Source organism: Ctenocephalides felis, unplaced genomic scaffold (assembly GCF_003426905.1).
Source record: "Ctenocephalides felis isolate EL2017-DRISC unplaced genomic scaffold, ASM342690v1 CF-g0.4_SCAFFOLD_01604, whole genome shotgun sequence".
NCBI lineage: Eukaryota > Metazoa > Arthropoda > Insecta > Siphonaptera > Pulicidae > Ctenocephalides > Ctenocephalides felis.
Genome location: NW_020537758.1, coordinates 43889019 through 43914248, shown reverse-complemented (window position 1 = coordinate 43914248; position 25230 = coordinate 43889019). Strand labels below are relative to the sequence as shown.

General features: G+C 27.9%; 1 protein-coding gene across 1 annotated transcript in view; it reads right to left on the bottom strand.

The window, feature by feature from the left end:
• The window catches only part of LOC113373810 (dipeptidase 2-like), a 100641-nt gene extending 76987 nt beyond the window's left edge, over nt 1-23654 (bottom strand). The window contains exon 1 of the mRNA XM_026614084.1: nt 23585-23654. Coding sequence (XP_026469869.1) covers nt 23585-23654 — 70 coding nt within the window. The remainder of the gene's footprint in view (nt 1-23584) is intronic.
• Nucleotides 23655-25230: the final 1576 nt, after the last annotated feature.

Sequence of the window (25230 nt, the reverse complement as noted above, 5' to 3'; positions counted from 1 at the left end):
GGTACACGCCCATAGCGCACGTTATAAAAAATATATGAAAACACAAATAGGAAAAAATATTTAAACATTTGCTTTATGTTTGAAAATTATTTTCAAACAAGGTTATGGTGAATACTAAACGTGCGTGTAACTAACAATAACATTCTCGATATTTATGCATCTATAAATTTCGTTCAATATATTGATAAATTTATAAGCTGATATCACGGTTTGCATAAAACAATTTTTTATATGTACAAATATGGATTTCGGGAGTGTACTGATAAAAGTTAGAGAATAAAATTTTAGCGAATTGATAAAAAAGTAGGTTTTACTTGGAATCAGCTATGAAGGTATACATAAGGAGCCTAATGTAAGTTAATATTTTGAACCCGCTCATTACGATCCTGACCTATACTTGAACGTGCTACATTAATTTCTCTAGTATTGTACTTGGTGATATGTCTAAAGGGTCTAAATAATATTAATATCATTATTGATGACTGGCTTGAAGTCAGGTTTTTCAACTGTGTTTTAAAATTATTTTACTTTTTCTTCTCTTATAAGTCGTTTATCTTCTATATTCATTTAAATGACGAATCCTATTTAGTTTTCTCCTCATAACCATACCCAATAAAGTACCTTTCTCTACCACTTCTCGCAATACTTTCATTTGTAATCTTTTTGGTCCAATTTTGGTTTATCGGTCTTATTTAGTTCTCCAAATTCAACACTTTATTACATCCTTCAACAACAACGCTTTACAAATGGCAGAGATCTTTTCAAAAGATTTGTGTAAAATAATGCTGAATTAACTAAACAAATTTGTATAATTAAATTCTGCGACGTACTGAGAATAAAATATAATATTCCCATGAGGTTTAATATTTCTAGCGACAGAATATACTAGAATTCATTTATGTCCAACGTAATATTAAATTATTAGTTAAATTGCACCAGGTATGCACAATAATATATAATGTAGAGTTTTGAACAAAGAATCCAAAAAGTAATGAAAAAACAAAAAAGTTTATTACAAAACAATTTTTTGATCATTTATTGTCGACGTTTTGGAACTAAGTACGTTTCAAGACCTTGATATATATATATATATATATATATATATACATATATATACATATACATATATATATACACACACACACATATATATATATATATATATATACTAGATGACCCGACAAACGTTGTCCTGTACCCACGTCTACAAATTAAGTTCTAAATTTTTTAATATCATCTCACATACTTTTTAATATTTTATTCAATGTATATTGTAAACAGCAGTTTTTTGATCAGTAATTCAGAAATTCAGAAAAAAATATTTATAGTATGTACGGTAAAAGAACAATATCACATTTGTTATTTCCAACCAATATTATTGCTTCAATATGTTATATTATATATAATAGTCTATAATTTTATAACCGCGTACCCTATATTAGTTGCTTTTTGGAAATTACAATTTCTAAATTATTTTTTCTATACTAATAGTTTAAAAACATTATCACTTTAATTAAAATCTTGGGTGAATTAATTTATAAAATCTAGTTCATATGGCACCGTTCTATCTAAGATCATCAACTTGCTAAATATTTTATAACCAATGCCAAACAAATGAATTTTTGACACATAAAACAAAATTCTAAATCATTTTTTCAATAAGTAGAAATATTCTTTTGTATTTCACTAATTTAGTGAAGTAAAGTAAATTACAACATGTATAAGTTTAAAAAAATAATATAAATGCAATTTTGGACGTATTGTGTTTTTTATTGAACTAAATTATATAATTTCTTCTGCCAAATCTTATATTGTTTTAATTTCCGGCACATCTCAGCTAGTTTTTGGCAATAATATTGTAGAAATTACATTTTGCTTATTTATAATCATGAATATGGATATCATATACTAATATTGTCTAGGCTCGCTTAAAATAAATTCAAATTTTAAGTGAAGAGACATTTTTGGCAGATGACAGTTCTCATGTAGTAAAATGTTTTCAATGTCAAACAATGATATGTTGTATTTTGCAATTTTTTCTATTTATTTCTACAATATTACTATATTTTTATAATAACATACATCCTAAGAAAATTTCCTAAACTATCCGAATATATATATATATATACATATATACAATTATTTATATAATAACCTTATATCTCAACTTTACAATTTACAATTCGCTCGCGCCGACTTTCCTCCCTTGCGGTTAATAATATTATATTACATAACATCGCCTACGTCAACTGCAAGCGAGTTCTGTAAACAGAGGCATTAGGGGTAGTTTAGCGATTACGCTTAAAATCACGTCTGCAGTCATCTGGGGTAATGCGGGCAACTTATGCAATTTGCCGGCGGTGCATTTATTCCTGGTTTTTACTTTTTGTTTACATAAGAGTCTGGGCAATCAAGTGCACATGTTCGAGAAACTAGTGAGTTTTCACGCAAGTTGGACGATTTGTACACATATCAGTTTGGTACACATATCTTTCTACAATATCTGAGATTGCACGCGGTTTTGAAAATCATTTTATTTTATATGAACATCAGATCATATTCTGATTGAGAATACGGCTGAAATTTAAAAAAATCAGTCACTTTTTATTTGAATTTAGTTTCTCCTAAAATGCAATATAGAATAGTTATTCTAGTTTTACAATTTATAATATACCTCAAATTTATCTCAACTTGAATGATTTCATTTAATATTCTCTTTACACTAGGTTTTTTCTTTTCATACTGCACTTACTTCTTAGTCTATAATTAAATATAGCATTTATAATTAAATAGAAATATAACGCTCGTCTGACTATCCTATTATAACCACGATTATTACAAGATAGTCAGAAGGATCTCAGTTTAAAAATTTAAATTAATTTAAAATTTCCATATATGCTTTTACATTTGTGTAACATTTTGTAATGTAAGTTACATTTTAACATCGTAAAGCATCAGAAATTAAATTATGTACAAAATATAAAAGTTGAAAAAGATATAACAGAATAGAACTAAATCATATAATCGAATAAAAAACCAGGAAAAACAATTATTAGAGGCAGGGTCAACTTTTTCTAATATTTTTTGTACTTTCCAAGATGATGTAGATAAAGTGACGTGCTACTTCAGTGCGCATTGTTTAATAAAATTAAAATTCTTAAAATTCATTTTATATAATTTTAATTACTGCACTGTATATACAAAAAAAAATGTCCATAAAGACAATAGTAATTGAAGTTTCTTTTCACAAAAATATTCAAGTAGTAGATGTTTTTTTCGGACATGATATTAAGAACAAATATTACCTTACCGTAGAGTAAGTTATTGTAATCGTTCAAGAAACGAAATTAAAATTTTTTTACATTTGTTCAAGTTCTGAAGATTTCTGAACATTTTGGCATACCTCAGAAAAAATGGTTGTGTGTGTATGTGTGTATGTATATGGATACAATTTTTCGTTCACGTTTCGGGCGCATGAATCAACCGATTCAAATAGTTCAAAAAACATTCGATTCATATTGATGGGGGGAGATGTGTTGATTAGTTCTTGGTAAAGGCAGGTCCAGTCGTTACGAAGATACGGAGCAAAAAAGAGAAATCGAGTTTTTGAGAGAAGGGATTATCCGATTTGAATATTCCAAAAAACATTCAATTAGTAATGATGAGGAGAAGTGGTGATTAATTTTTGGCAAATACAGGTCCAGCCAGTTCAAAGATACAGAGCTAAATGTGCAAAACAATGACAGATTTTGAGAGAACTAAGCATTCGATTTGAATGATTCAAAACCATTGTGCTTGTATTGACAAAATGATTCATTTTAGAAAAAAAAACAGAAAAAATATTTTTGAATATCAAAAATAATTCGAATTTTAATTTTGTTTCTAGCTAAAGTTCTAAAGTTCAATTATATACTTCAAATAAATAATTTTAACTTTATATAATTTATATAATTATTATAAGTAGACAATGTCCTTCATTTTAAATTCGAATGATTACATTTTATATATTTACTTTTCTGTAAACATATTTAAGTTACAGCATTTATAATAATCTATTTGAAGACATTTAATATTCCTCAAATATTTCATTCCGGTACGGGAAGTATTTGCCTTAAGGTACGATGCCATACACCACTAGTTTTTATATAATTTTGATCATTAATCACAGTATATACAAAATGTAAAATGTCCACAGAAACAATAATAATTAAAATTACTTTTCACAAAAATATTCAAGTAGTAGATACGTTTTTAATAATACTCCAAACAACTATTTTATAAATTATTTGAACCTAAGATTTTTTATAAATTATCTGAAGTACTTGCAACATTAGTATTAAGGAAAATAAAATTGTGCTCTATGAACAACCTTAACTTTGTATGAATTTACTGAACGTGAAAACTCAATTATTTGACACTAACATTTCAAAAAACCAAATTGAAATTAAAGGAGTTTGTTACTATTTGTGTTGTTTGATGAGAAATTTAGATAAAAACAAGCAGTTTCCATATACTTATATATATATATATATATATATATATATATATATATATATATTATAGCAATTATATTAATATATGTATATATATATATATATATATATATATATATATATTATAGCAAACACTTTCTCTATCTCGTGATACTTTCAGCCCAGAATTCAAATTTAAATTACGCGCCAATGGTTTTACTGCTGCTGAACACGAGAAGCGCTTATAACGCATTTACTGTGTACATTCGAAAATATATATTACGACTTTATTGTATTTTTATGGCGGCAAGACAAAATTGAATTTGAGAGCACGTACGTTTACGTACGTACTGCAAGTTACAGTCAAACTTACACGTACAGCATTGTGTAACATGTCGGGGATGAAATTTAATATAGTCTTTCTTGGGTAGAATTACTGGAATTTGAGACAAAGTAAATGCTTGCTTATATCTATGTTCAAATCTCTTTTAGTCCGAAAGCTAGTGATACAAGTTTATGTAAAGGGCTGAAGAAACGCTAATTAGAAAAGTTTTTTGTTTTCTATCACTAACTTTCCGTGAGGTAAGTTATAATATTTTGGCATAATTCAGAATGAACGAATGGTTTTTATGGCTGGGTGAATACAATTTTAATCCACTTTTCTGAAGCACGGATTTTAATGATTCAATATACATTCGATTCCTATTGATAGGGAGACATGTTGATTGGTTTTTGGCAAAAGTTGGGCGAGCTGTTTTGGAGATACAGAGCAAAGGGAGCAGAAAAAGGTAATTAAGTTTGTGAAAGACCAGAGCATCCGATTTCAATCATTCAAAAATCATTTTTCTTGTATTGACTTAATGAAGGCTTGGTTAGGTTTTTGCGAATATCCAGCGGTTTTGGAGATCCAGAATAAAAAGTTTTAAAGAATGACATTTGTCGATTAAATAATAGATTGGTATCTGAAACTTTTAAGAACTTTCAGAATTGAAAAAAAAACTAGTGGTGGTATGACATCGTGCCTCAAGGTAAATTGCTGGAACTTCCCGTACATTAATGAAATATTCCAGGAATATTAGATGTTTTTAATAGATTATATAAGTGATGTTTAGAACTTCAGTTAGAATTAGAATTAAAATCCAAATTATTTTTCGATATTTATTTCAATAATTAAAAAAAATCTTCCGAAAGCAATCGTTTCGTCGAAGTTTTTTTAAATCATTCAAATCGGATACTTTCGTTCTCTCAAAAACTGCAATTTTTTCCACATTTTGCTTTCTCCGAAACGACTGGACCTGCTTTCGCCAATATCTAATCACCACTTCTACCCATCATTAGATCATTCAAATTGGTTGTTCCGTTCTTTTAAAAATGAACATTTTTAGCACTTTTTGCTCCATATCTCCGAAGCCGCTGGACCTGCCTTTGCCAAAAACTAATCAGCACATCTCCCTATCAATAGGATTCCATTGGCTTTTGAATGTTTCAAATTGGTTTATCCATACGCCCAAAATCGTCGACGAAAAATTGTCTCCACACATACACACATACCACCATTTTCGCTCAGGTATACCAAAAAGTTCAGAAACATCTGAAGCGTGAACATATTCAAAAAAAAATTATTTTCAATTTTTGGCCCATTACTATAACTTATATTACTACGGGTAGTAACATCGTATTTTCAAAACAGCAATTTTTTTCAATATTCAAATTTTTCAAATGGTTTCAAAATTCCCAAAATGTTCAAAAATTAAAAATTTGCAATATAATCAAATTTTTCTTATTCAAGTCTATAGTATCAATTCAATTTTATGTGCAGAGATTCCGGGATTCGAACCGACTATTCTTCTATTGCAAATTGCTCTCTATTATATTAAGCTAATAATATTTATACGATCTGTATTTATCGTATGCATTGTAGAAAACCCTAAATAATATTTCATATTTTTGTTTAGTATAATCTTTCTTGACAAGAATTACTGAAATTTGAGACTAACAAAGTCAATGCTCGCTTTCGAAGCTGGAAGCTGAAGTTTATGCATCAGATTCAGAAGATTCTCTTCTGAATTCAAATCGTTATATTTGCTTGCATGGAAATATGATAAACAAATGCTTCTGGATTCTTGCAATATTTTTACTCTTTCTGGTAACAAGATTTTTACGATAATTATCCATCGTATCATAGGTAAACCTCACACAATCCACAGTTTTATTTCTTATTTGAAACTGTATATAGACATTCTTGTGAATAATCACTACATTATTTTACACCAGGATTTTAGACAAAGTGCTAATTTTTTAGTACATTGAGCATTATTGGTTATTTTACTGATAAAAATAACCAAAGTTGAAACATCTTTCTTAAGATTTTTGCTATATTATATTTATTTTTCATGTCTAAGAAAATCATCTTATACATTAAAAAAATTATAAGTACTTGCTATATTTTTTAAAACTATTCCAATATTTCTATAATTAATTAAAATAATTATAATGAACACAAGATTTGACTTAATTTGGCATTATAAATACAGAAACAAACGCTATTTGGATCATTTAGAAAAAAAGTAGATAATCAGGTTATTTATATGAATGATAATTAGGAGAGGTAGATTAGAGTATTTATAGTTATAGTTATATTAAAATACCGTTCTAAAAAATGTTCAACTTTTAAATTTAATTCATTCTGTTAAAATTATTGCGTTAATACGTACAAGGTCTGTATATGCAAATATGTTTTTTGTACAAGAGCACCTAACCTTAAAACCGTTTTTATTTGTTTTAGTTTAATTTTAATTATTTTACCTTATTTAATATGAGTTATTGACTACAAAAGTACATGTAATAAATAAGATATCCACGCATTATATATTAAATAAAAACTCTGTGGTGCGTTTAATATAAGAGATGATAGCATTTATATTTACGAGGTGGCAAAATGCCAACCGAAGCAAAATCGTAAAATAAAAAAAAATGATAAAAAATACGATTATAATCACTTATTACTCAAACGTTACTCTTTTTATTACAGCTTTCATAAAAGTTTTACACCTATATCATAAACACCTGGAATCTGATTTTAATGGAAAAGATCTTAAAATTTTGAGCATCGAGAAGCTGCTATATATATAGTTTTTATTATTCTCATGATAAAATATCAAAATTATATTATAGAAAAATATGACAGATCAATTAATGGTAGTACAAAGTATATACTACAATATACTAGATATTGATAGTAGTATAGCATATAAATTTGTCATAATAATCTTTTTCAGAGGCGAATATATATATTATGTACAAAATAGCTAATTTATACTAACTGTAAAATAATGATTTTATGCTTGTAGATAGTTTTTATTAATATATATTACGAGCAGAGCTACGTGGATCCAAAAAGCTTTGACCTTGCAATCGCATGTTTCAATTTCTATTTCAAATCTACATATAGGAATAGCTATATCATATTATACATAATTTTTTATGAGTTTACAAATATTGTTCCAAATTTTATAATTTCATAAATTGACTTCAAAATTTGATGTTAAAAATAACAACAAATGTAGGTATTGTTTTTAAATTGTCAATACTAATAATGGTCCAACGCAAAATCAGAGAGGCATCTACTATTCAGATCGTTACATTGATTTTTCCAAAATAGAATCCATTACCGACCTTCTATATCATCACCACTAATTCCTTATCTTTCTATACATTAATTACACACATGGTAGGTGAAAATATCAGCAAACGTGAATTTCGGTAGCAGCTAAATTAACGGTCGTTTAACAATTGCTCTCAAACCAAGCGTCGACAATCAAATGCGAACGTTTCGCCTTTCGGCCACGTGGATGGTGAAATAGCAGGTGGAAAGTTCACTCAACTTTAGGATTATATTATAGTATCGTGATGTAATTTCGTTTTTATTAATATTTTGACAAGTCATTTTTGTGTAATAAACAAAAACTTTATTACATCATATATTGGCCAGTTTGATCAAAAATCATGTCACCACTCTGGTAGTAGCACTACGGATCACCAATTTTTGGGTGTTATTGGCAAAACACTGGTCAAGGTGCTTTTTGACCTCCTCATTTGAGGTGGAGGTTTTATCGTCTAAAAATTCTTATTCTAAGTCCGATGATAGTAGGTCCAAAAAGTGTTATCCAAGGCATTGTGTTCAATTCCAGCTGCAAAAGCTTTTGGAGACTGACCAAACTTTTGTGAAGTTGAGGGTCGTGTTCATGAAATGCTGCACACTACCTGTTAATTAGTTCTGGCCTTTTCTGCTTGAATATATCATTTTATCTTTATGCATCTGAGCCGATTATAGTAGACATCCTTCCTTTAACATTCATTCAAAATTTTACCAAACTTATATCACTCTTTTCCAGTAAAAGTCGGTATTAAAAATCGTTTAAGCTGAAGTTAAATTACGAGTTAACGAGTAATTTTTAATAATAATTCTTTTTAAAAACTGAAAATTTTCATGACGCTTTAGAAGTAAATTGCAGACATCAATGCGATTCTTTCTATGAGAATTTAGGAAACTCATGCATTGAGCTACGAGAAACAAGCTTCTGATCATTAGATAAATTTAAATATCATTTCTACTTCTTCTATAAAAAAACAAAAAAAAAGTCAAAAATGCTGCTTATTTCTTTAGTATTTGAAGGAACACCATCCAAAAACTTCTGCGTATGATTGTTGAAAATTTTGTACGCAAAAACGTGAATGTATAAGCTTTCAAATAATCTGAAAATTGGAAGCTTAAATGGAATCTTGGGTATGAAAAAAATGCAATTACATGATCGTCATAAGCCGCAAAAAAACAGTACTATCTTATACTTATAATAATATACTATTGGTAAAAGTATATGAGGTTCTGCAGCGAAAATTGTAATAAAATAAGGTAAGAGATGTTCTGATGTTCGAAAAAGAAGTGTATGTTACTTACCGTTTCTCATACAAAATTATACTAAATGCTCGAAAGATATTGGTTGGGAATCGTGCTGATTGGTTTTTGGTAGAGATCGGCTGAGCCGTTTTCTTGTAATAAAGTTAAAAAAAAATTGACGATTTTTATGATTTTTTATGGTAGATACCATAGTCTTGTAGATCATACTGAAATATTACAGCCCTAAGACAACTCGTTTAGCTTTAAAAATTCGTCAAAGTTTGCAAAAATTAGTATCGTTTTTTGGCATTTGTCAAAATTAGACCTTTCATCGACGTTTGCCCAAAAAGGCCTGAATCGATTTCAGAAATTTAAAAGCCATTCGATGTATCTCAATGAGCACTATAGTTTATCAGTTTTGTGAGACGATCTGCCGAAACGTTTCTTTGTAATTTGAAGAAGAGTGTTAAACTTTTCGTCCACATTTAAACTCATTCTATCGAATCGATTTAAAAAAATCAAAAAGTGTTCGAAAGATATTAGTTGGGAATATTACTGATTAGTTTTAGGTAAAAATCTACCGAGCTGTTTTCTTGTAATTAACTGTTGAAAAACAAATTTAAACCGATTTTTATGGAACTTTTTTTGGCAATATATATCATGATCTTATAGAAATTACTGAAATATTACAGCCTTACAACAAGTAGCTTAATTTTGAAAATTCATCAAAGCTTGAGAAAATGAGTAGTTTTTTGACGTTTGTTAAAATTAAAATTATATCATTTACTTGGTATAACAATAGATTACTTGGTCTTAATGAACATACTAAACCATTAACGTCCTACGAAAACTGGTTCAATTATAAAAATTATTGATTTGTGAAAATTTGCTTTTAGAAAATACTCTGAGTTGACGTGATCGTTCGTTTTGTATTATGTGTAATAAATCCATTCGGAATACTTCTAATCACTTATAAATTAATTTGTTTATTGTTGATTAAGCCGATTATTTACACATATCGGGAAGTTCATGTAACTTGCCTCAAGGCTAAATACCAATACCAACTAGTTTAATACCATTTTGTATGAGAAGCCCTACGAAACATAGCTTCTACGTAACATTGATCTATTTTACGGCAGAGTCAACCCATATATTAGACTACCAAATATTTTTATAGTGGTTACGTAAAAATTGAAGTAAAATTTCTATTTACGTCAGCATTAAATCTACAAATTTTATTTTTTTTCATATCTGTAAATTTTTTTGAGTAAAAAATCCACCAAACATCTAGGCTACTTTCTCTTGTGGGTCCTCGGGCAACGGCATATTAAATGTAATTGCGTCGCCGGTATCGCGTCGCCTCCTGCTTCATGCCGTTTCCGACCGTATATATTCCGGATCCGTTTAGTGCGATCATTTCCGGGTTTAATATCGATACAGAATTGCAGTTAATATCACCGACGTATTGGTAAAGTACCAGAAATGGCGATAGCATTTAATTTCCAACGATAAAAGTTAACAGGCTAAGTGTTAATAGATTATTTTCTGAACTACGTATTAAGCTTAATGTTTTACATCATGTGTTGCTGGTATTTGGAAGTTATTGCTACGTGTTTGTTAGGATACTAATGTTTTATATCACTTTTTCAATCATAAATGTGCTTATGAGAAAGTTTTGAACCATGCATTTATTTTGTAGGCATTTTCGGAATTACTGCTTCCTGTCTTATCAAAATTTATTATATATTTCTCTGCTCATTATTTTAGAGTAACACTCGATCTACAAGATGCATAATAAGTTCTATTCTAATATGAGCTTTTTTATCAGCACAATTAAGTTCCTCTTTCAATGAAGTATTACAAAGTTTTTTATTTAAATTTACCTGTTTTTAGCAAATGAACGAAGTTATATATGTTGTGCGTACAATTTGTTTTTGAATATTCAGTGAAATTTAAGAATTCTTCAGTAGAATTTTGTGTTTGATCTAATCCTCTAAAAATTGAGAGATGTTAGTAAGTTTATTCTTATAAACTTGTTTAATTCTTGGCCAACCCCAAATTTTTTCGAAAATCATACGTATATATAGGTATATATATATAAAAAATCCATCTTTTTTTAAATGTTGTTTTAAGAATATATAGTTATTTTCTATTTTTTTTAAATAATTTTCCATTATTGACCAAAATGATTGTACTTTCAAATAAAAAAAGATATTTGAAAAAATATTCAGAAGTTTTTCTTTGTAGAATTTACAAAAAGTTATTTGGCGAGAACCATATATATTCACTACTGGTTTACATATTTCAGCATATTGTTGAAAATTAGAAAATTTTACTCCTATTTCTCTAGTATATGAATTATTATTGTTGTATGAACTATCTGCTCAAATTTAGTACATATACAAAATTGTAAATACTGTATTTAAATTGAATGACAGAATTAAACACATATTTTTTCAAAAAATATTTTTTTAAATATTGCGTATATAAATAATATTTTGATCGTTACTTCATGAATTAGAAAATTGAATTAATAAACTCAATTAATTCTCAATTGTCTCCTTTTTAGTTTATCTAGATGTTCATGAAGTTATTTAATTACTTCAAATAATTATTCAAATTACTGATAATCTTTCCACGTTTATTGATCCAAAAATTTAAATTGAAGAAATGGACATTGAACAATAGTAAACTTTTGATTTTTTTTGTTGATCAAGACTTTGATGTCTTATTTACAAAATTGATAGGTGCAAAAAAGAAATAATACAAAAAATACAATAAATAGAATATAAAATGAAACAAAATTAAAATAAAATAATAACAGTAATATAGAAATAATAACATAAATGAACTATGACGTGATGATGTTGCCGCGTACTAAGTTTTAAATTTTTTTGAGCAAGTTTATTTGGAATAAAGAAATTGCCTTAGTTATCAAAATTTTCTGTTTAAAACGTATTACATCTCTGTATTTATTCGAAAAAATCGTACCTAATTCAGAAACAAACCATAATTAGGAAGTATATAAAGAAAATAGATTGAAACCTATGTGAGAAGTGTCTCATGACCGATACTAAAATAGATTTGGAATCTGCAGAAATTAATATAAAAATATCTGTTTGGCTTTTTAATAAAAAAAAGTACTTGAAAATGCTATTTTCTTTCTGAGTAATTTTTTTTAATATTTATTTAATTCATCTGAAATATTTAAAAATGGCAAAATATTGCGCAAAAATTTGGTTTGACAGTCTGTCATTAAAAATGGGCAATAGGAAAATTAGAAATCGGTTCGGAACTCTAGTATTGTAAAAAACGTATATTTTGACTATTTGTTTACAATAATTCATTATTCCATCGTTTGTTATTCTTGTGTATGAAATTCAGTTTCATTTATCTGGTAGTTTAAACGGCAATATATAAGCTGTAAATCAAACAGTGTATTTGCGTTGATATCGGCCAATATCCCCTTGATAGTTTGTAGCTCTCTGGGAAAAATATTTGTTCGCCGGCGAATAGTATGACATATGCATTCTACGCTTTGAATAAAATGATATATAGTGCGGTATTTATATATCAGCGAGTTGCAATGCGAATTTGTTCGGATGAAATATGAAGCTTAAACTTGGACACAATATTTGCACAAGGATATTACGATTTTCGGAATCGATAGGATCACAGGTATGCTTATAAACAATAATATTCCATATCGTACAGTCAAATCAGCAGAATTCAATGAATATATGTCGGTAAGAACAAACAATTTAAATAATTAAAACTGAAATTTAATTACAATCCAAATTCATAAAAAATTATTTACAATAAATATTGACAATTTTCTAAAATCTTGTGCATGAAATTCAATTTGCTAGAATCGAGAAAAAAACTAAATTTTGCCTTAAAAGATTTTAAAACGCGCATTCCATTTACTATATTACTATCATTAATATTGAAAGTATTTTATATTTAAATATTGCAGTGATAATTCATTTTTCCTTGAACCAACCAAGTAAATAAATTTTATTTCATGTTTCAATATTTAAAGTTAAGTAATATATGTATGTTATATCTAGAGTAATCTTTATCAGGACCAACAACCTCAATAATTAGTTTTTAAAATAAGTATTGTAGTATAATATTTGAATCAAACATTAATATGAAATTAAGTACCTAATCACATTCAGAATTTTTCATCACAAATGAATATTTATGATAATTTATTATGTTGTTTTGTTATGAAAAATATATATTAGTATCTATAACACTGACGTATTTATTACATTTAGTTTAAGAATAATTTTTATTCAATCAGATCAGAAAATGTGATGAAGTAAGAAGTCTCAATGAAATAGAATGATGTTTTATAAATAAACGATTTATTCAAAACGAGGTGTAAACGACACACATATAATTTTAATTAAAAAAGTGAAATATTACAAAAAATATATAAATGGATTTTAACTACGAAAGTGTTAACAAATTTCTTAGAAAATTAGCCAAAATCAGATGCCAATTAGATGTTGCAAAAAATATTGTTTTCAGACTTAGTTTGTGATTTGAATGTGAATATTTTTTTAAAAAAATATAATACCAGTAAAAAAAAAATAAACCAGATATTTATTTAGAGAAATTTAAAATTTTATATTTTTTATGCATCATATAGATTTTTTTGCATCATTACTATTTGTTAAACTTGTTGTATTTTTAACTAGAAAAAATGTATGTGTATGTAGTGTGTATAATCGGATGTAATTTTCTGCCCATAATTTCAAAAGCACGGATCAACCGATTGGAATGATTCAAAAATGAAGCAGCGATTATTTATTTACAAAGGCAGTTCCGGCAGTTTTAGAGATATGAAGCAAAAGTGCAAAAAGTAAGAATTTTTGAGAGAATAAAGCATTCGATTCAAATGGTTTAAAAAACATTCATTTTGTATCTGATCAATTAGTTTGGATTCAGATCAATTTTTAATTGATGGTTGATTTTTTTATACCTCATATATATATATATATATATATATATATATATATATATAATTATTGTACGGGTAGTTACAGTAATTTTCTTGAAGACACAGTGTCTTGCAACCATATTAGTCAATCCTTGACTTTTAGATATGTTTTACCAGTTTATGATATTTAGTATATTCAATATGTTTGTTTATAAAACTATCCAACAATAAAAAAAATCGTAAAAATTTGTTAAGAAAATTTCATACAAGTAAATCTCCCAGACTTTTACCTATTCCAACATAAATAATATATTTAATTTAAAAAATAATTAAAATCACTGCTTACGATAAAAAACCCGATTGAAATTACAGTCAATATACTTGTTCGAGCAGGTACTGCAACATAATTTATTTTCAAGATAAAAAGTAATTATTTTCCTTTAAACAACAATCTACCGTCTGATGAGATATTCTGGTCTATATATAAGACAAGATTCTGGTCTTGTATTTTTGCTTTAGAACAAACAACTATCCAATAGCTTCTCTGCTACATTATTTATTTTATCTTGTCGTTTATTTTGAGTGCTACGTCTTCAGTTGCAGATGATCAAACTTCGAACGTCAATAAAGAAACATCCTTCATCAAATACCCACGGCGAGTTAGTTTATCAAACAACTAATTCATGATGAAAAGACCCCTTGAGATATATAAATTGGATTTATAATATTTCCAGTCTATACATTTTTTCAATACATTATAGTTCTTTAATATTATATTTTCTGGAGTACAATATAATAATTGTAAATAAATTTCAATATAATTACAGCAGAACATTGCTATTATTGCGGGCAAAATATTTAAAAATAATATTGTAATTAAAAATAAATTTTAAAAACAATATTGTAATTAAAGTCATATTTCCAATACGACATGATCGGTTTGTCATTGTAATTAGCATTTAGGACTTGAACCTTCATTAGAGAAATGAATTAATTGCTGATTAATATTCGTTCACACAGTGAATGATGTTAAACAACGCCTGAAGAAATATTTTGAAAGTTTGAAAAACTTTATGTAATTAGAATTAACATACATTCATTGACTGCTTGTATTTTTTTACTTGTTTGCTGGCGATACATTCTCATTATTTGAGCAGCTGTGTTATATGTTTTGTCTATAAAAATAGTTTCCATTTTAATAACTTCAAAGATTTATAGAAACTACGAATAACATAGAAATTATTTCAATAATCTTACGTTTCTTACACGACACAAATGTTTAATTTGTTTTATAATTTTCATTATAATTATTTACAGGGGACAGGGTGAATTATTCTTCTGAATCAGAATGACAAATATTTCAGGCGTAACGCAACTTTCGTTTCTAAAGGAGTTTTACTTCAATATATTTATATGATATTATTTACAATAGATTATTTAGAATCTTAGAACTATTGTATTGTATGTATACGCAAAATGCATAAAGAAATACAACTAGTTGCATTCATTATTCTTGAAAACAACATACCGCTTCAGCAGACGCGTATAAGGTAATTCTCATGGTATTATTCTTCAACAAATTACTGAAGAATTAAATACGTTAATTTATTATGAATGATGTTATACAGAATCATTTGAGTAATTATCCAAATTTCAAATTGCAATGAAATAAACGAGTTGTGAAACGTATAAAACAGCAAATCATTTGTTTTTTGCCATTTTTTTGGAATGATAGAGTAATAATGATATAAATGGTAATACTAACAATAATAAATACTAACTAGACAAGTAGTTTATTGGCACTAGTGCCAAAGCCTGGTATAAGCTTATACACATTTTTGACAAGATTTGGCGGTCAAATCACAATGATATCAAAATCAAATAAATTGATAAATAAAAAAATTTAATCTCAAATATGGCGAGTATGACACTTTTTTGAATACATTAGACTTATATTAAAATATAACACATTTTTTCAGAGAAAATTTATAAAAAATCATTTGAAATTATGCCCCTTGACATACTGTTACAATACTGAAAAACTAAAGAAATAAAATGAGAATTTAAAAATAGTGAAACGGAAAGAGTAATAAATTTTAAAATTCTGATTAAACAAAAATGGAGTATACCACAATGTATCTACATGTAGTTTATAGGGAAGCCAAAAATTCTTTTAAAGTAGTTAAAAAAAATGTACTTGTTTTAGATATTCCATTATAAATAATAAATAATGTAATCGTTTGCAAAATTTTGAACTTAATTAGAAGAAACGCTAATATTACAAAATTAATGATACTAGTATTGAAAAATTGTCCTGCCATCAGTTATTCAACTTTGTAAGTACTTATATAAATATATTTAACAAATTTCAATACTCAAAATAATAATGTACCACTAAAAACACATAGTTAAATAAACAAATAAAAAGACTACATGTAATAGCCTACGACCTATAAAAAAGAAAAGTATACAATCAAAAAGTTATAATAGTGACAATTTCACTTATAAATTGAATCCGAATAAAAAATAGTATGTTGATTTAGTACGTGGTTCCTTGGATTATTCAGATTAATTAGTTTATATTACAATGTAAAGAAAATTATGACCATTAAACAAACTATCTAAAAAATTTTAATAAAATTGGATATGAAAAAATAAAAAAAAGGAAATGAATGTAATAAATAATAACAATATTAAAAAAGCATAAGATAAAAATAATAATAATACTGATCATATCATTAATAAAAAGGAAATTATTAAAAACAAAAACGGCAAAAATTAAAACCTATCTACCAAATACTATTCTGGAGCAACTTAATTTAACCTAGCAAATAATAAATGCATAAACACTAACAAGCCAATATAGCCGCATCGGAAGTGCTCTATAGTCCTACAATTAAGCAAGTATAAACCATCCCTTTGGCACGCATGATAGCCCCGGCAAATTCTCGAGGCGTTAACCAGCCGCCGCCTTAGGCCTTCTTAGAGACCCTAGGCCCATATCGGCGCACAACTTACCCCACTGCCATTAAAGGGACGAGATTCTTCGTTGGGGGTAGATAGTGAGAAGCATTTCCTTGGCACTAAGGAGAGGTTATGAAGACACTTCCAGACTGAACTGAACTGAACTCAAGTCGAGATATGAAAGCGAGCGTCTCCAAACGGCGGTCGTTAGCCCGATTATGACACGGCAGGAATCGGGGGTGGAATAGTGCCAGGTTTATAAGAGATGGTATTTTTATTTCAAAATAAAGTGGGATTTGTCTATGAAATGCGACTAGATAAAACCTGAGGTGGGTCTATAAAGTTCAACGTTTGGCGAGATAAATAAAATATTAGAAAAACAACGTGGATAATGGACATGTTATGTTTGTTTGTTGCAAACATAAAGTTAATGCATTACATTAAAAACCGTGGATGAGAATTGAATTACGGATGAAGCTGATAAAACAAAAAAAATGGTAAAATAAGATAGAGCAACACATTGAGAACATCTGGTGCAAATAATTTGAACTTGATATATCTTTATATTCCGGTGAAAACTATATTAATTTTATTTGTATTAATTTGATGTACTTATTTTCATTTTACTGCTATTTTTTACCATTGGTAATGGATGTGCCTCAAGAGTAAATCCGAAAGATAAAATTATATAAAATTATAATTATATATTACATCATGTCATCTTACATGTTTACATCTTATATAAAACATTTTTAATACGTATTCTTATTATCTGCATTTTAATATTATTTTTGGATAAATTCTGCAAGAATAAGCCTTTCATAAGAATAAGCTCAAAATTAGATGGCAACCTTCATCATAACAGTGATAAGACATGATTATATTTATATAATTTTTATTCTATTATATTTATTATTTAAAATGATTTGTATGAATGTTTAAAATTCATTAACTTCCCGTAAGTTAAGTTATTGTGATCGCCCAAAAATCGAAACGTTTTGAAGGTTTCTGAACATTTTGCCATACCTCACGATATATATTATATAAAAAAAATTATAATCCATATATTCACTGTCTAAATATAACCTGAAGTTTAACATTAATTTTGTGTAATTTCTACAAGAATAAGCCTTTTTGCTGTAGATTACATGGCAACCCTCATCATAACATTGATAAGACTTGATTCTATTTATATAATTTTTATTCTATTATATCAATTATTTATAATGATTTGTATAAATGTTTAAAATTCATTAACTTCGCGTAAGGTAAGTTATTGTGATCGCCCAAAAATCGAAATTGAAAATTTTCACATTTTTCACGTTTTGAAGGTTTCTGAACATTTTGCCATACCTCACGATATATATATATATATATATATATATTCATATATATATATATATAAAATTATATAAAAAAAATTATAATCCGTATTTTTACTGTCTAAATATAACCTGAACTTTAACATTCATTTTGGGTAATTTCTACAAGAATAAGCCTTTTTGCTGTAGATTACATGGCAACCCTCATCATAACATTGATAAGACTTGATTCTATTTATATAATTTTTATCCTATTATATTAATTATTTAAAACGATTTGCATGAATGTTTAAAACTCATTACCTTTCCGTAGGGTAAGTTATTATAATCGTCCGAAAATCGAAATTGAAAATTTTCACATTTCTTCACGTTTTGAAGGTTTCTGAACATTTTGGCATACCTCAGAAAAATGGATGTGTGTGTATGTATGTATGTATGTATGTATGTATGTATGTATGTATGGATACAATTTTTTGTCCAAGTTCTCAGGCGCACGGATCAACCGATTTGAATGGTTCAAAAAACATTCGCTTCCTATTGATAAGGAGACGTGATGATTAGTTTTTGGTAAAGGCAGGTCGAGCCGTTTCGGAGATACAGAACAATGAGTGCAGAAAATAGAAATCGAGTTCTTGATAGAACGGTTCATCCGATTTCAATGATCTCAAAAACATTCAATTTGTACTGACAAGGAGAAGTGGTGGTTATATTTTGACAAAGACAGGTTCAGTCGTTTCAGAAATACCGAGCTAAATATGCAAAAAATAGCAGTTTTTGCGAGAACTAAGCATCTGATTTGAATAATTCAAAAAACTTTCCGCTTATGTGGACAAAATAAGCGCCATTGGAAAAAATATTTAAATTTTTTTTTCTTGTATATCGAAAATAAATAATTTCAACTTTGTAATTCAGTTTATATAACTCATAAATAATAGACAATGTAACAGAATTTATGATAATCTATATGAAAACATTTAATATTTCTTGAAACACAACAATTATTTGATAAAAATTACACATCTCACAGAAAAGAATAACTGCGATGCTTAAGCAATTTAAATCTTCAAATTTTATTGTAAATATCTGTTTTCCAAAAATTTAAACGCGTTTTGCTCAGAACTGTCTATTGATACGATACTCACGATTTCTCAACTTCTACAGGACCTCTTGACTTGACATTTTTACAGAGCCTTTTATAGGCTTAAGTATGAACTACGCTTATAGGCAAACTCAGATTTGAAAAAAATGTAAAAAACAGTTGCTATTTTGGTGAAAAACTTATTCGTAATGCATACAGTTATACCAGATTAATAATATGCATTTTACTTGGAGGGCTTAAATTATTTAAATTATTTGGAGGGCTGAAATCATGCATAAAACCAAATATTAACTTCTTTGAATTCCAACACTGTTGATTTGTAAAATTTAAGTTTTATTTTTTATGTATCCCAAAAAATTATTCACGTAACAAATTTCATAGTGAAAATATTATTTACCTTTTTAAATCGTTTACAATTCACGCTTCTAGACCAGAATAGTTAGGCACAATTACTGCGTATATGAAAAACTCTAGTTTTCACTGTGATATATCACGATGATCATACAGTTGAATAATTATTTTATACAAAAAAGTTATTTTATTAAACATAATAATATTAATAAATCAAGTTTTATCAGAAAAGTCCTACAATTTGAGTCTATGTTATCTAAACCAAGCATTCAAACTTATAAGGCATTCGCCCACGAAATCGAGTAGTGTTTAATTCTACTATGGCACAGGGGGTAAGAATTAAACAGCAAAGCATCCCCGTTAGGTTTGATGAGAATGACACGGGATGAATATTTCGTGTGAGCCAAGAAACACGAGCAATAACTTAAGGTATAAGTCTTATATCTACGTCTTCAAGTAGCTTTTCCAAGAATCAGCAGTTCATTCACAAGACTAACTGTAACAAGTCGTAATGAAATAGATTAAAATAAAAGATACGAGAGTTTGTTAACTTCACTCAACTTTAGTTTGAACATGTACCTCAACTCTTATTCTATTAATATTGTTCTATTTATTTGTAATTTTATCCACTCGCTTCATGAAACTTCATTTAGGGATATTGTTCAACCGAATAAATCTTTCAAAAAACAAAAAGAGAGTAAATTTGCGCCTACTTTGTTAATAATTATTTGAATTTTTATGGCATAAGCGACAAACTCCATAAAAACATTCATAAAATGGTTAAGTAGCAGAAATTTATAATTATTATTGATATTGTTATTATTATTAAATCAATAAATGCAAAACTGGATTAAATTTTTTTATAATTATACTTGCTGCGCAGGCTCATAGTAAACAATTTCTTTCATTCATTTGTAAAGTTGAAGTACCAGTTTCATTTTAATGTTTTCACTTTTAATATATTTTTAATAAGTATAAATTATCTCACAAGATTGCTAAGCCTCAATTTTATTATACCACTCATGTCATATCACAGTTTACACGAGACTCTTTGATAATATATTCATTTATACATTATATTATAGTCGTCGTCTGTGGGTAGACGAGACGCTTCTATTTTATTATGTATGATGTGAAATTAGAGACAGCTAATTGCAATTAGCACACATGCTAGGTTAAAGATGCTATGTTTTACTACTTTCAAGTTGAATTTAGAAAAAATATAATTAAAATAAAAAATTAATAATTAAAAAATATAACTGTTTCTCAGATTTGAAATCTGGTTAGATAAATGCCAATATCGTTTTTATTATCAGTTAAAATATTTTGCAATGCATATCACAATTACATTAACGTTGTCGTTTGTGAGTTAATATAAACGTAGTCTATTATCTACACGGTTTTTTGTATTTTCTCTTCAATCTTCAACATTTTTCAATACCATAAACTATAATATATAAAGCCCAAAGTTTCTACGATACTTCAGAATTTGCCAATTTCGTTATATTTTAACTATATTTTAATAATGGAAATGCTTACTGATAATATCTCATACTTTTTTTTCAACAGTTACAATTATTATTTTCCTTTTTGCATATATTTTCTAAGATTTATTCCAAATTATTTTAGCATTTTTCTACCCCAAGTAAAGTATAAGCTACTACCCCAAGTAGTGCTTAGCGTAGAAAATCATTCATGTCATTCATCATAACAATTATTTTCATAGTATATTCTTTCTTTACACTGCCCTCAATATTTTCCAGATTTGGGACTTAAATGAAAATTGCGTAACGGATATTTAAATGATTTTTTTACCATCAGAAAAATCCTAACATCTACAAGCCTTAAGTAAACCAAAGTTCTTCAAATTATGCTAATTTAAATGGTACTTAGAAAATCTCTATTTATTGAGCTCAGTTATAAGAATTATAAGAATCCTTTACAATGAAGACTTACAATGATACAATTGAATGGTTATGATAACGGCATTTTGATAGACCCTTAAGAAAACGTTTATTTTACAGTTTTAGGAACAATTACAATAATGTTGTCTAGATGTCTAGAAAAAAAAACTAAAAAAAGATCCCTGCTTTATAACATGTCTATAATATTAGATTTAGAATTTTGACTATTTTTTTGCATTTTATTTTAACCTATACTTTTTAAGTTTGAGATATCTGCATAGGTGCATACAAAATCTCAATACGTTCAAGCTTGGTAAGCAGAGATGTTCCTGATATATTATGGTTTCTTAAATTTTATTCTGATAGATAGATAACTTAAAAATTTTGGATACCTTCCTAGACAAACTAAATCTGATTTTTCTAATTGTATGAATCTTTCAACATGCATTCGATCACAAAAAATTATCCTCGTCGTCGTCTCAAAAAGATGCTTCTGCTCCATAATAGTTAGACAATTTTAGATACAAGATTTTGACGATATATTGCACTTTGTATTAATCTATGCTTTTCAATTTGAGATATCTGCATAGATTTTGATCTGATGAATAGAAATTAAAAACTTTGGATATCTTCCTAGGCATACAAAATGAGTTTTTTACAGGTGTATGAAGGTTTTGCAATGGATTCCATTACAAATATATTAACATCGTCGTCTGAAAAAAGATGGTTTTGCTTCATTATGTCTGCCTATAAAATTAGTTAAAAAATTTTGACGATTTTTTGCATGTTGTTTTAACCAAGGCTTTTGCCATGTTTGCGTAGAAGCATACAAAAACCCAATTATATTGAATTGTAGTTATAAAAAAAATTTACAATATATGAAAGCGTGGTGTGCAGACATGTTCCTGATCTTGCTTAAAATTTGCTTTGATTGATGTCTTGCAATTTTGAGGTATTTTCATAGAGTCTGGATTTTTTCAGTTGCATGGATCTTTGTTTTTTATCATACATTCCATTACAAAAATATTAACATCGTTGTCTGAAAACAGATGCTCGTACTCTATAATGTATATTACAGACATACTATAATGTAAGCCTGTAACATTAGATACAAGATTTTGACTATATTTGCATTTTCAATTCGAAATATCTGCATAGGTGCTTATAAAATTCCAATCTTTATTGTATCTAGTTATATAAGAATCTTTAACAAACATGGTGAGTAAGGAGAGAATAGAGATGTTCCTGACCTATTATAGTTTCTTGAATTCAAGAAAAAACTGATATAGTCTTAAGCGTATTCAAAGTCTGAATTTCTTCAGTGACATAAATATTTAACTTTTAGCGTGCATTCCATTACAAGTATATTTTTATCGTCGTCTAAAAGAAGAGTCTATATAAATATATATTTTTTTTTGCATACTTTTATTGTCAATCAAAATTAAATACACTATATAAATATATGTAAAAAATTCATAATTTAATTCTTGGTATTATAGGCTATGGTTTTCAAAATAGGGATATCTTGACAAGTGCATACAAAATTCCAATTTTGTATCGTCTTCCTACACACTCAAGTATGGTGAGAGATGCATCTGATTTTCCGCGGTTCCTTCTGTTTTACCTGATATCTTCCTGGGCGCATACAAAATCTGAATTTCTTCAGTTGTGTGAATCTTTTCCATGTATTCCATTACATATACATTACCGTCGTTGTCTGTCGTAGAGATGTTTCTGTTCTATTATGTATGATATGATATTACAGTCAGCTAATTGCGCTTTGTGCAACTGTAGCTAAATGTCAGGCACTAAACGTTTTCGGAGCGCAGTCTGTCAGAAACAACTAGAGTGGAGAGATAAGGTTATTTAATAATGTTACAGGAATTTTGAACGACTTGTGATAGGGTTAGTAATATTTTGAGGTATTCTGTTATTAAATGCGATCATGATACATACCAAGAAAGCTGAGGAAAATGAGATTATATTTTAATAACGCGGATACTGATACGAGTATGCACGGAGAAACTAGCGAAGTCAGAGTACAATATAGTAACCGAATATGGAATGGAATTTTTAATACTATACTTATGCCTGTATAATGTAAACCTTAAGAAATTCAAAATGTTTAATACATTTTCCCAGGCTATAACCTAAATTGTCCAAAATCCAAACCACGAACTCCAAAAAAATAGGTTTTAATTTATTTACTCAGTCTGCAACCTATAACCCAAACAGCAGCAAATTCGACAATTTGCACATTATCTTCATATCGTTGAAAATGACGTGATGGAGTTTTTTTTAATAAATACGAACAATTTAGTTAGTTACATGTATTTTTCATTTGGTTCATAGCACATTTTTATAAATAATTGATAAATATTTATGACTAGTAGGGAAAACTGGGTACGGTAGTGATAGTCGTCATAACATCTAAACTATAATGAGATAGGGTCCAAAAAACAAAGTAATTTTGTTAGAACAAGTTTCCATTATTGCTTTTAGTCAGTATTTTAACATTAGCATGATCTGTAGACAGCATTGTTTTTAAAGAGTCGAAATTAAGTTTTCATGTACGAATTCTTTAAACCATATCTGTTAATTGTAGATTGATCTATGTTTGGTATTGTGCTGTATATTGAACATTTTTATTTATTTATCAGCATTTAGCTCTTGCTTAGATAATTTAGCACAGTCATATTGATGATTTGTTCAAACTGTGGGAGTAGTTACAAATATGAAAATATAAACTCCACTTATATAAAAATATATAAAATTTATTGATTATAAAAGTTAATCATAAATAAAATGACAAGTTTAATTGTTTTTCCTCCAAGTCTAGCCTGCTTGATTTCCCCACACACTCCATGCCCAGTGTTGACCTCACAATTTAAAAAATACAGGGAAACTCGTTATAAAAATATGGTGGAAAAGCAAATTATAGCAGTTTTGTGGTACTGGTCATTTAGTAATTCCAATGGAATAAATGACTGTTTCGTCGGCAGATCCACCGTATGGTAATTCGACCTTCCATCATCTTTATACTCTGCATATGGTTCTGAATATAAATCATGTGGTAAATTTCCTGAACTTCGATGTATTGGTGAACTTCGAAGATTCAGCCTCGGTCTACTGTATTAATTTTTATTTCAACAATATTTTGGGTGAACAGATGGCGCTCTTTGAGAATATGAATTTTCGCAATGATTAAAATAATCTTATCGACTTCTGTAGCCCTTTGGATCATACATCGGATTATCGATACGGATGCGA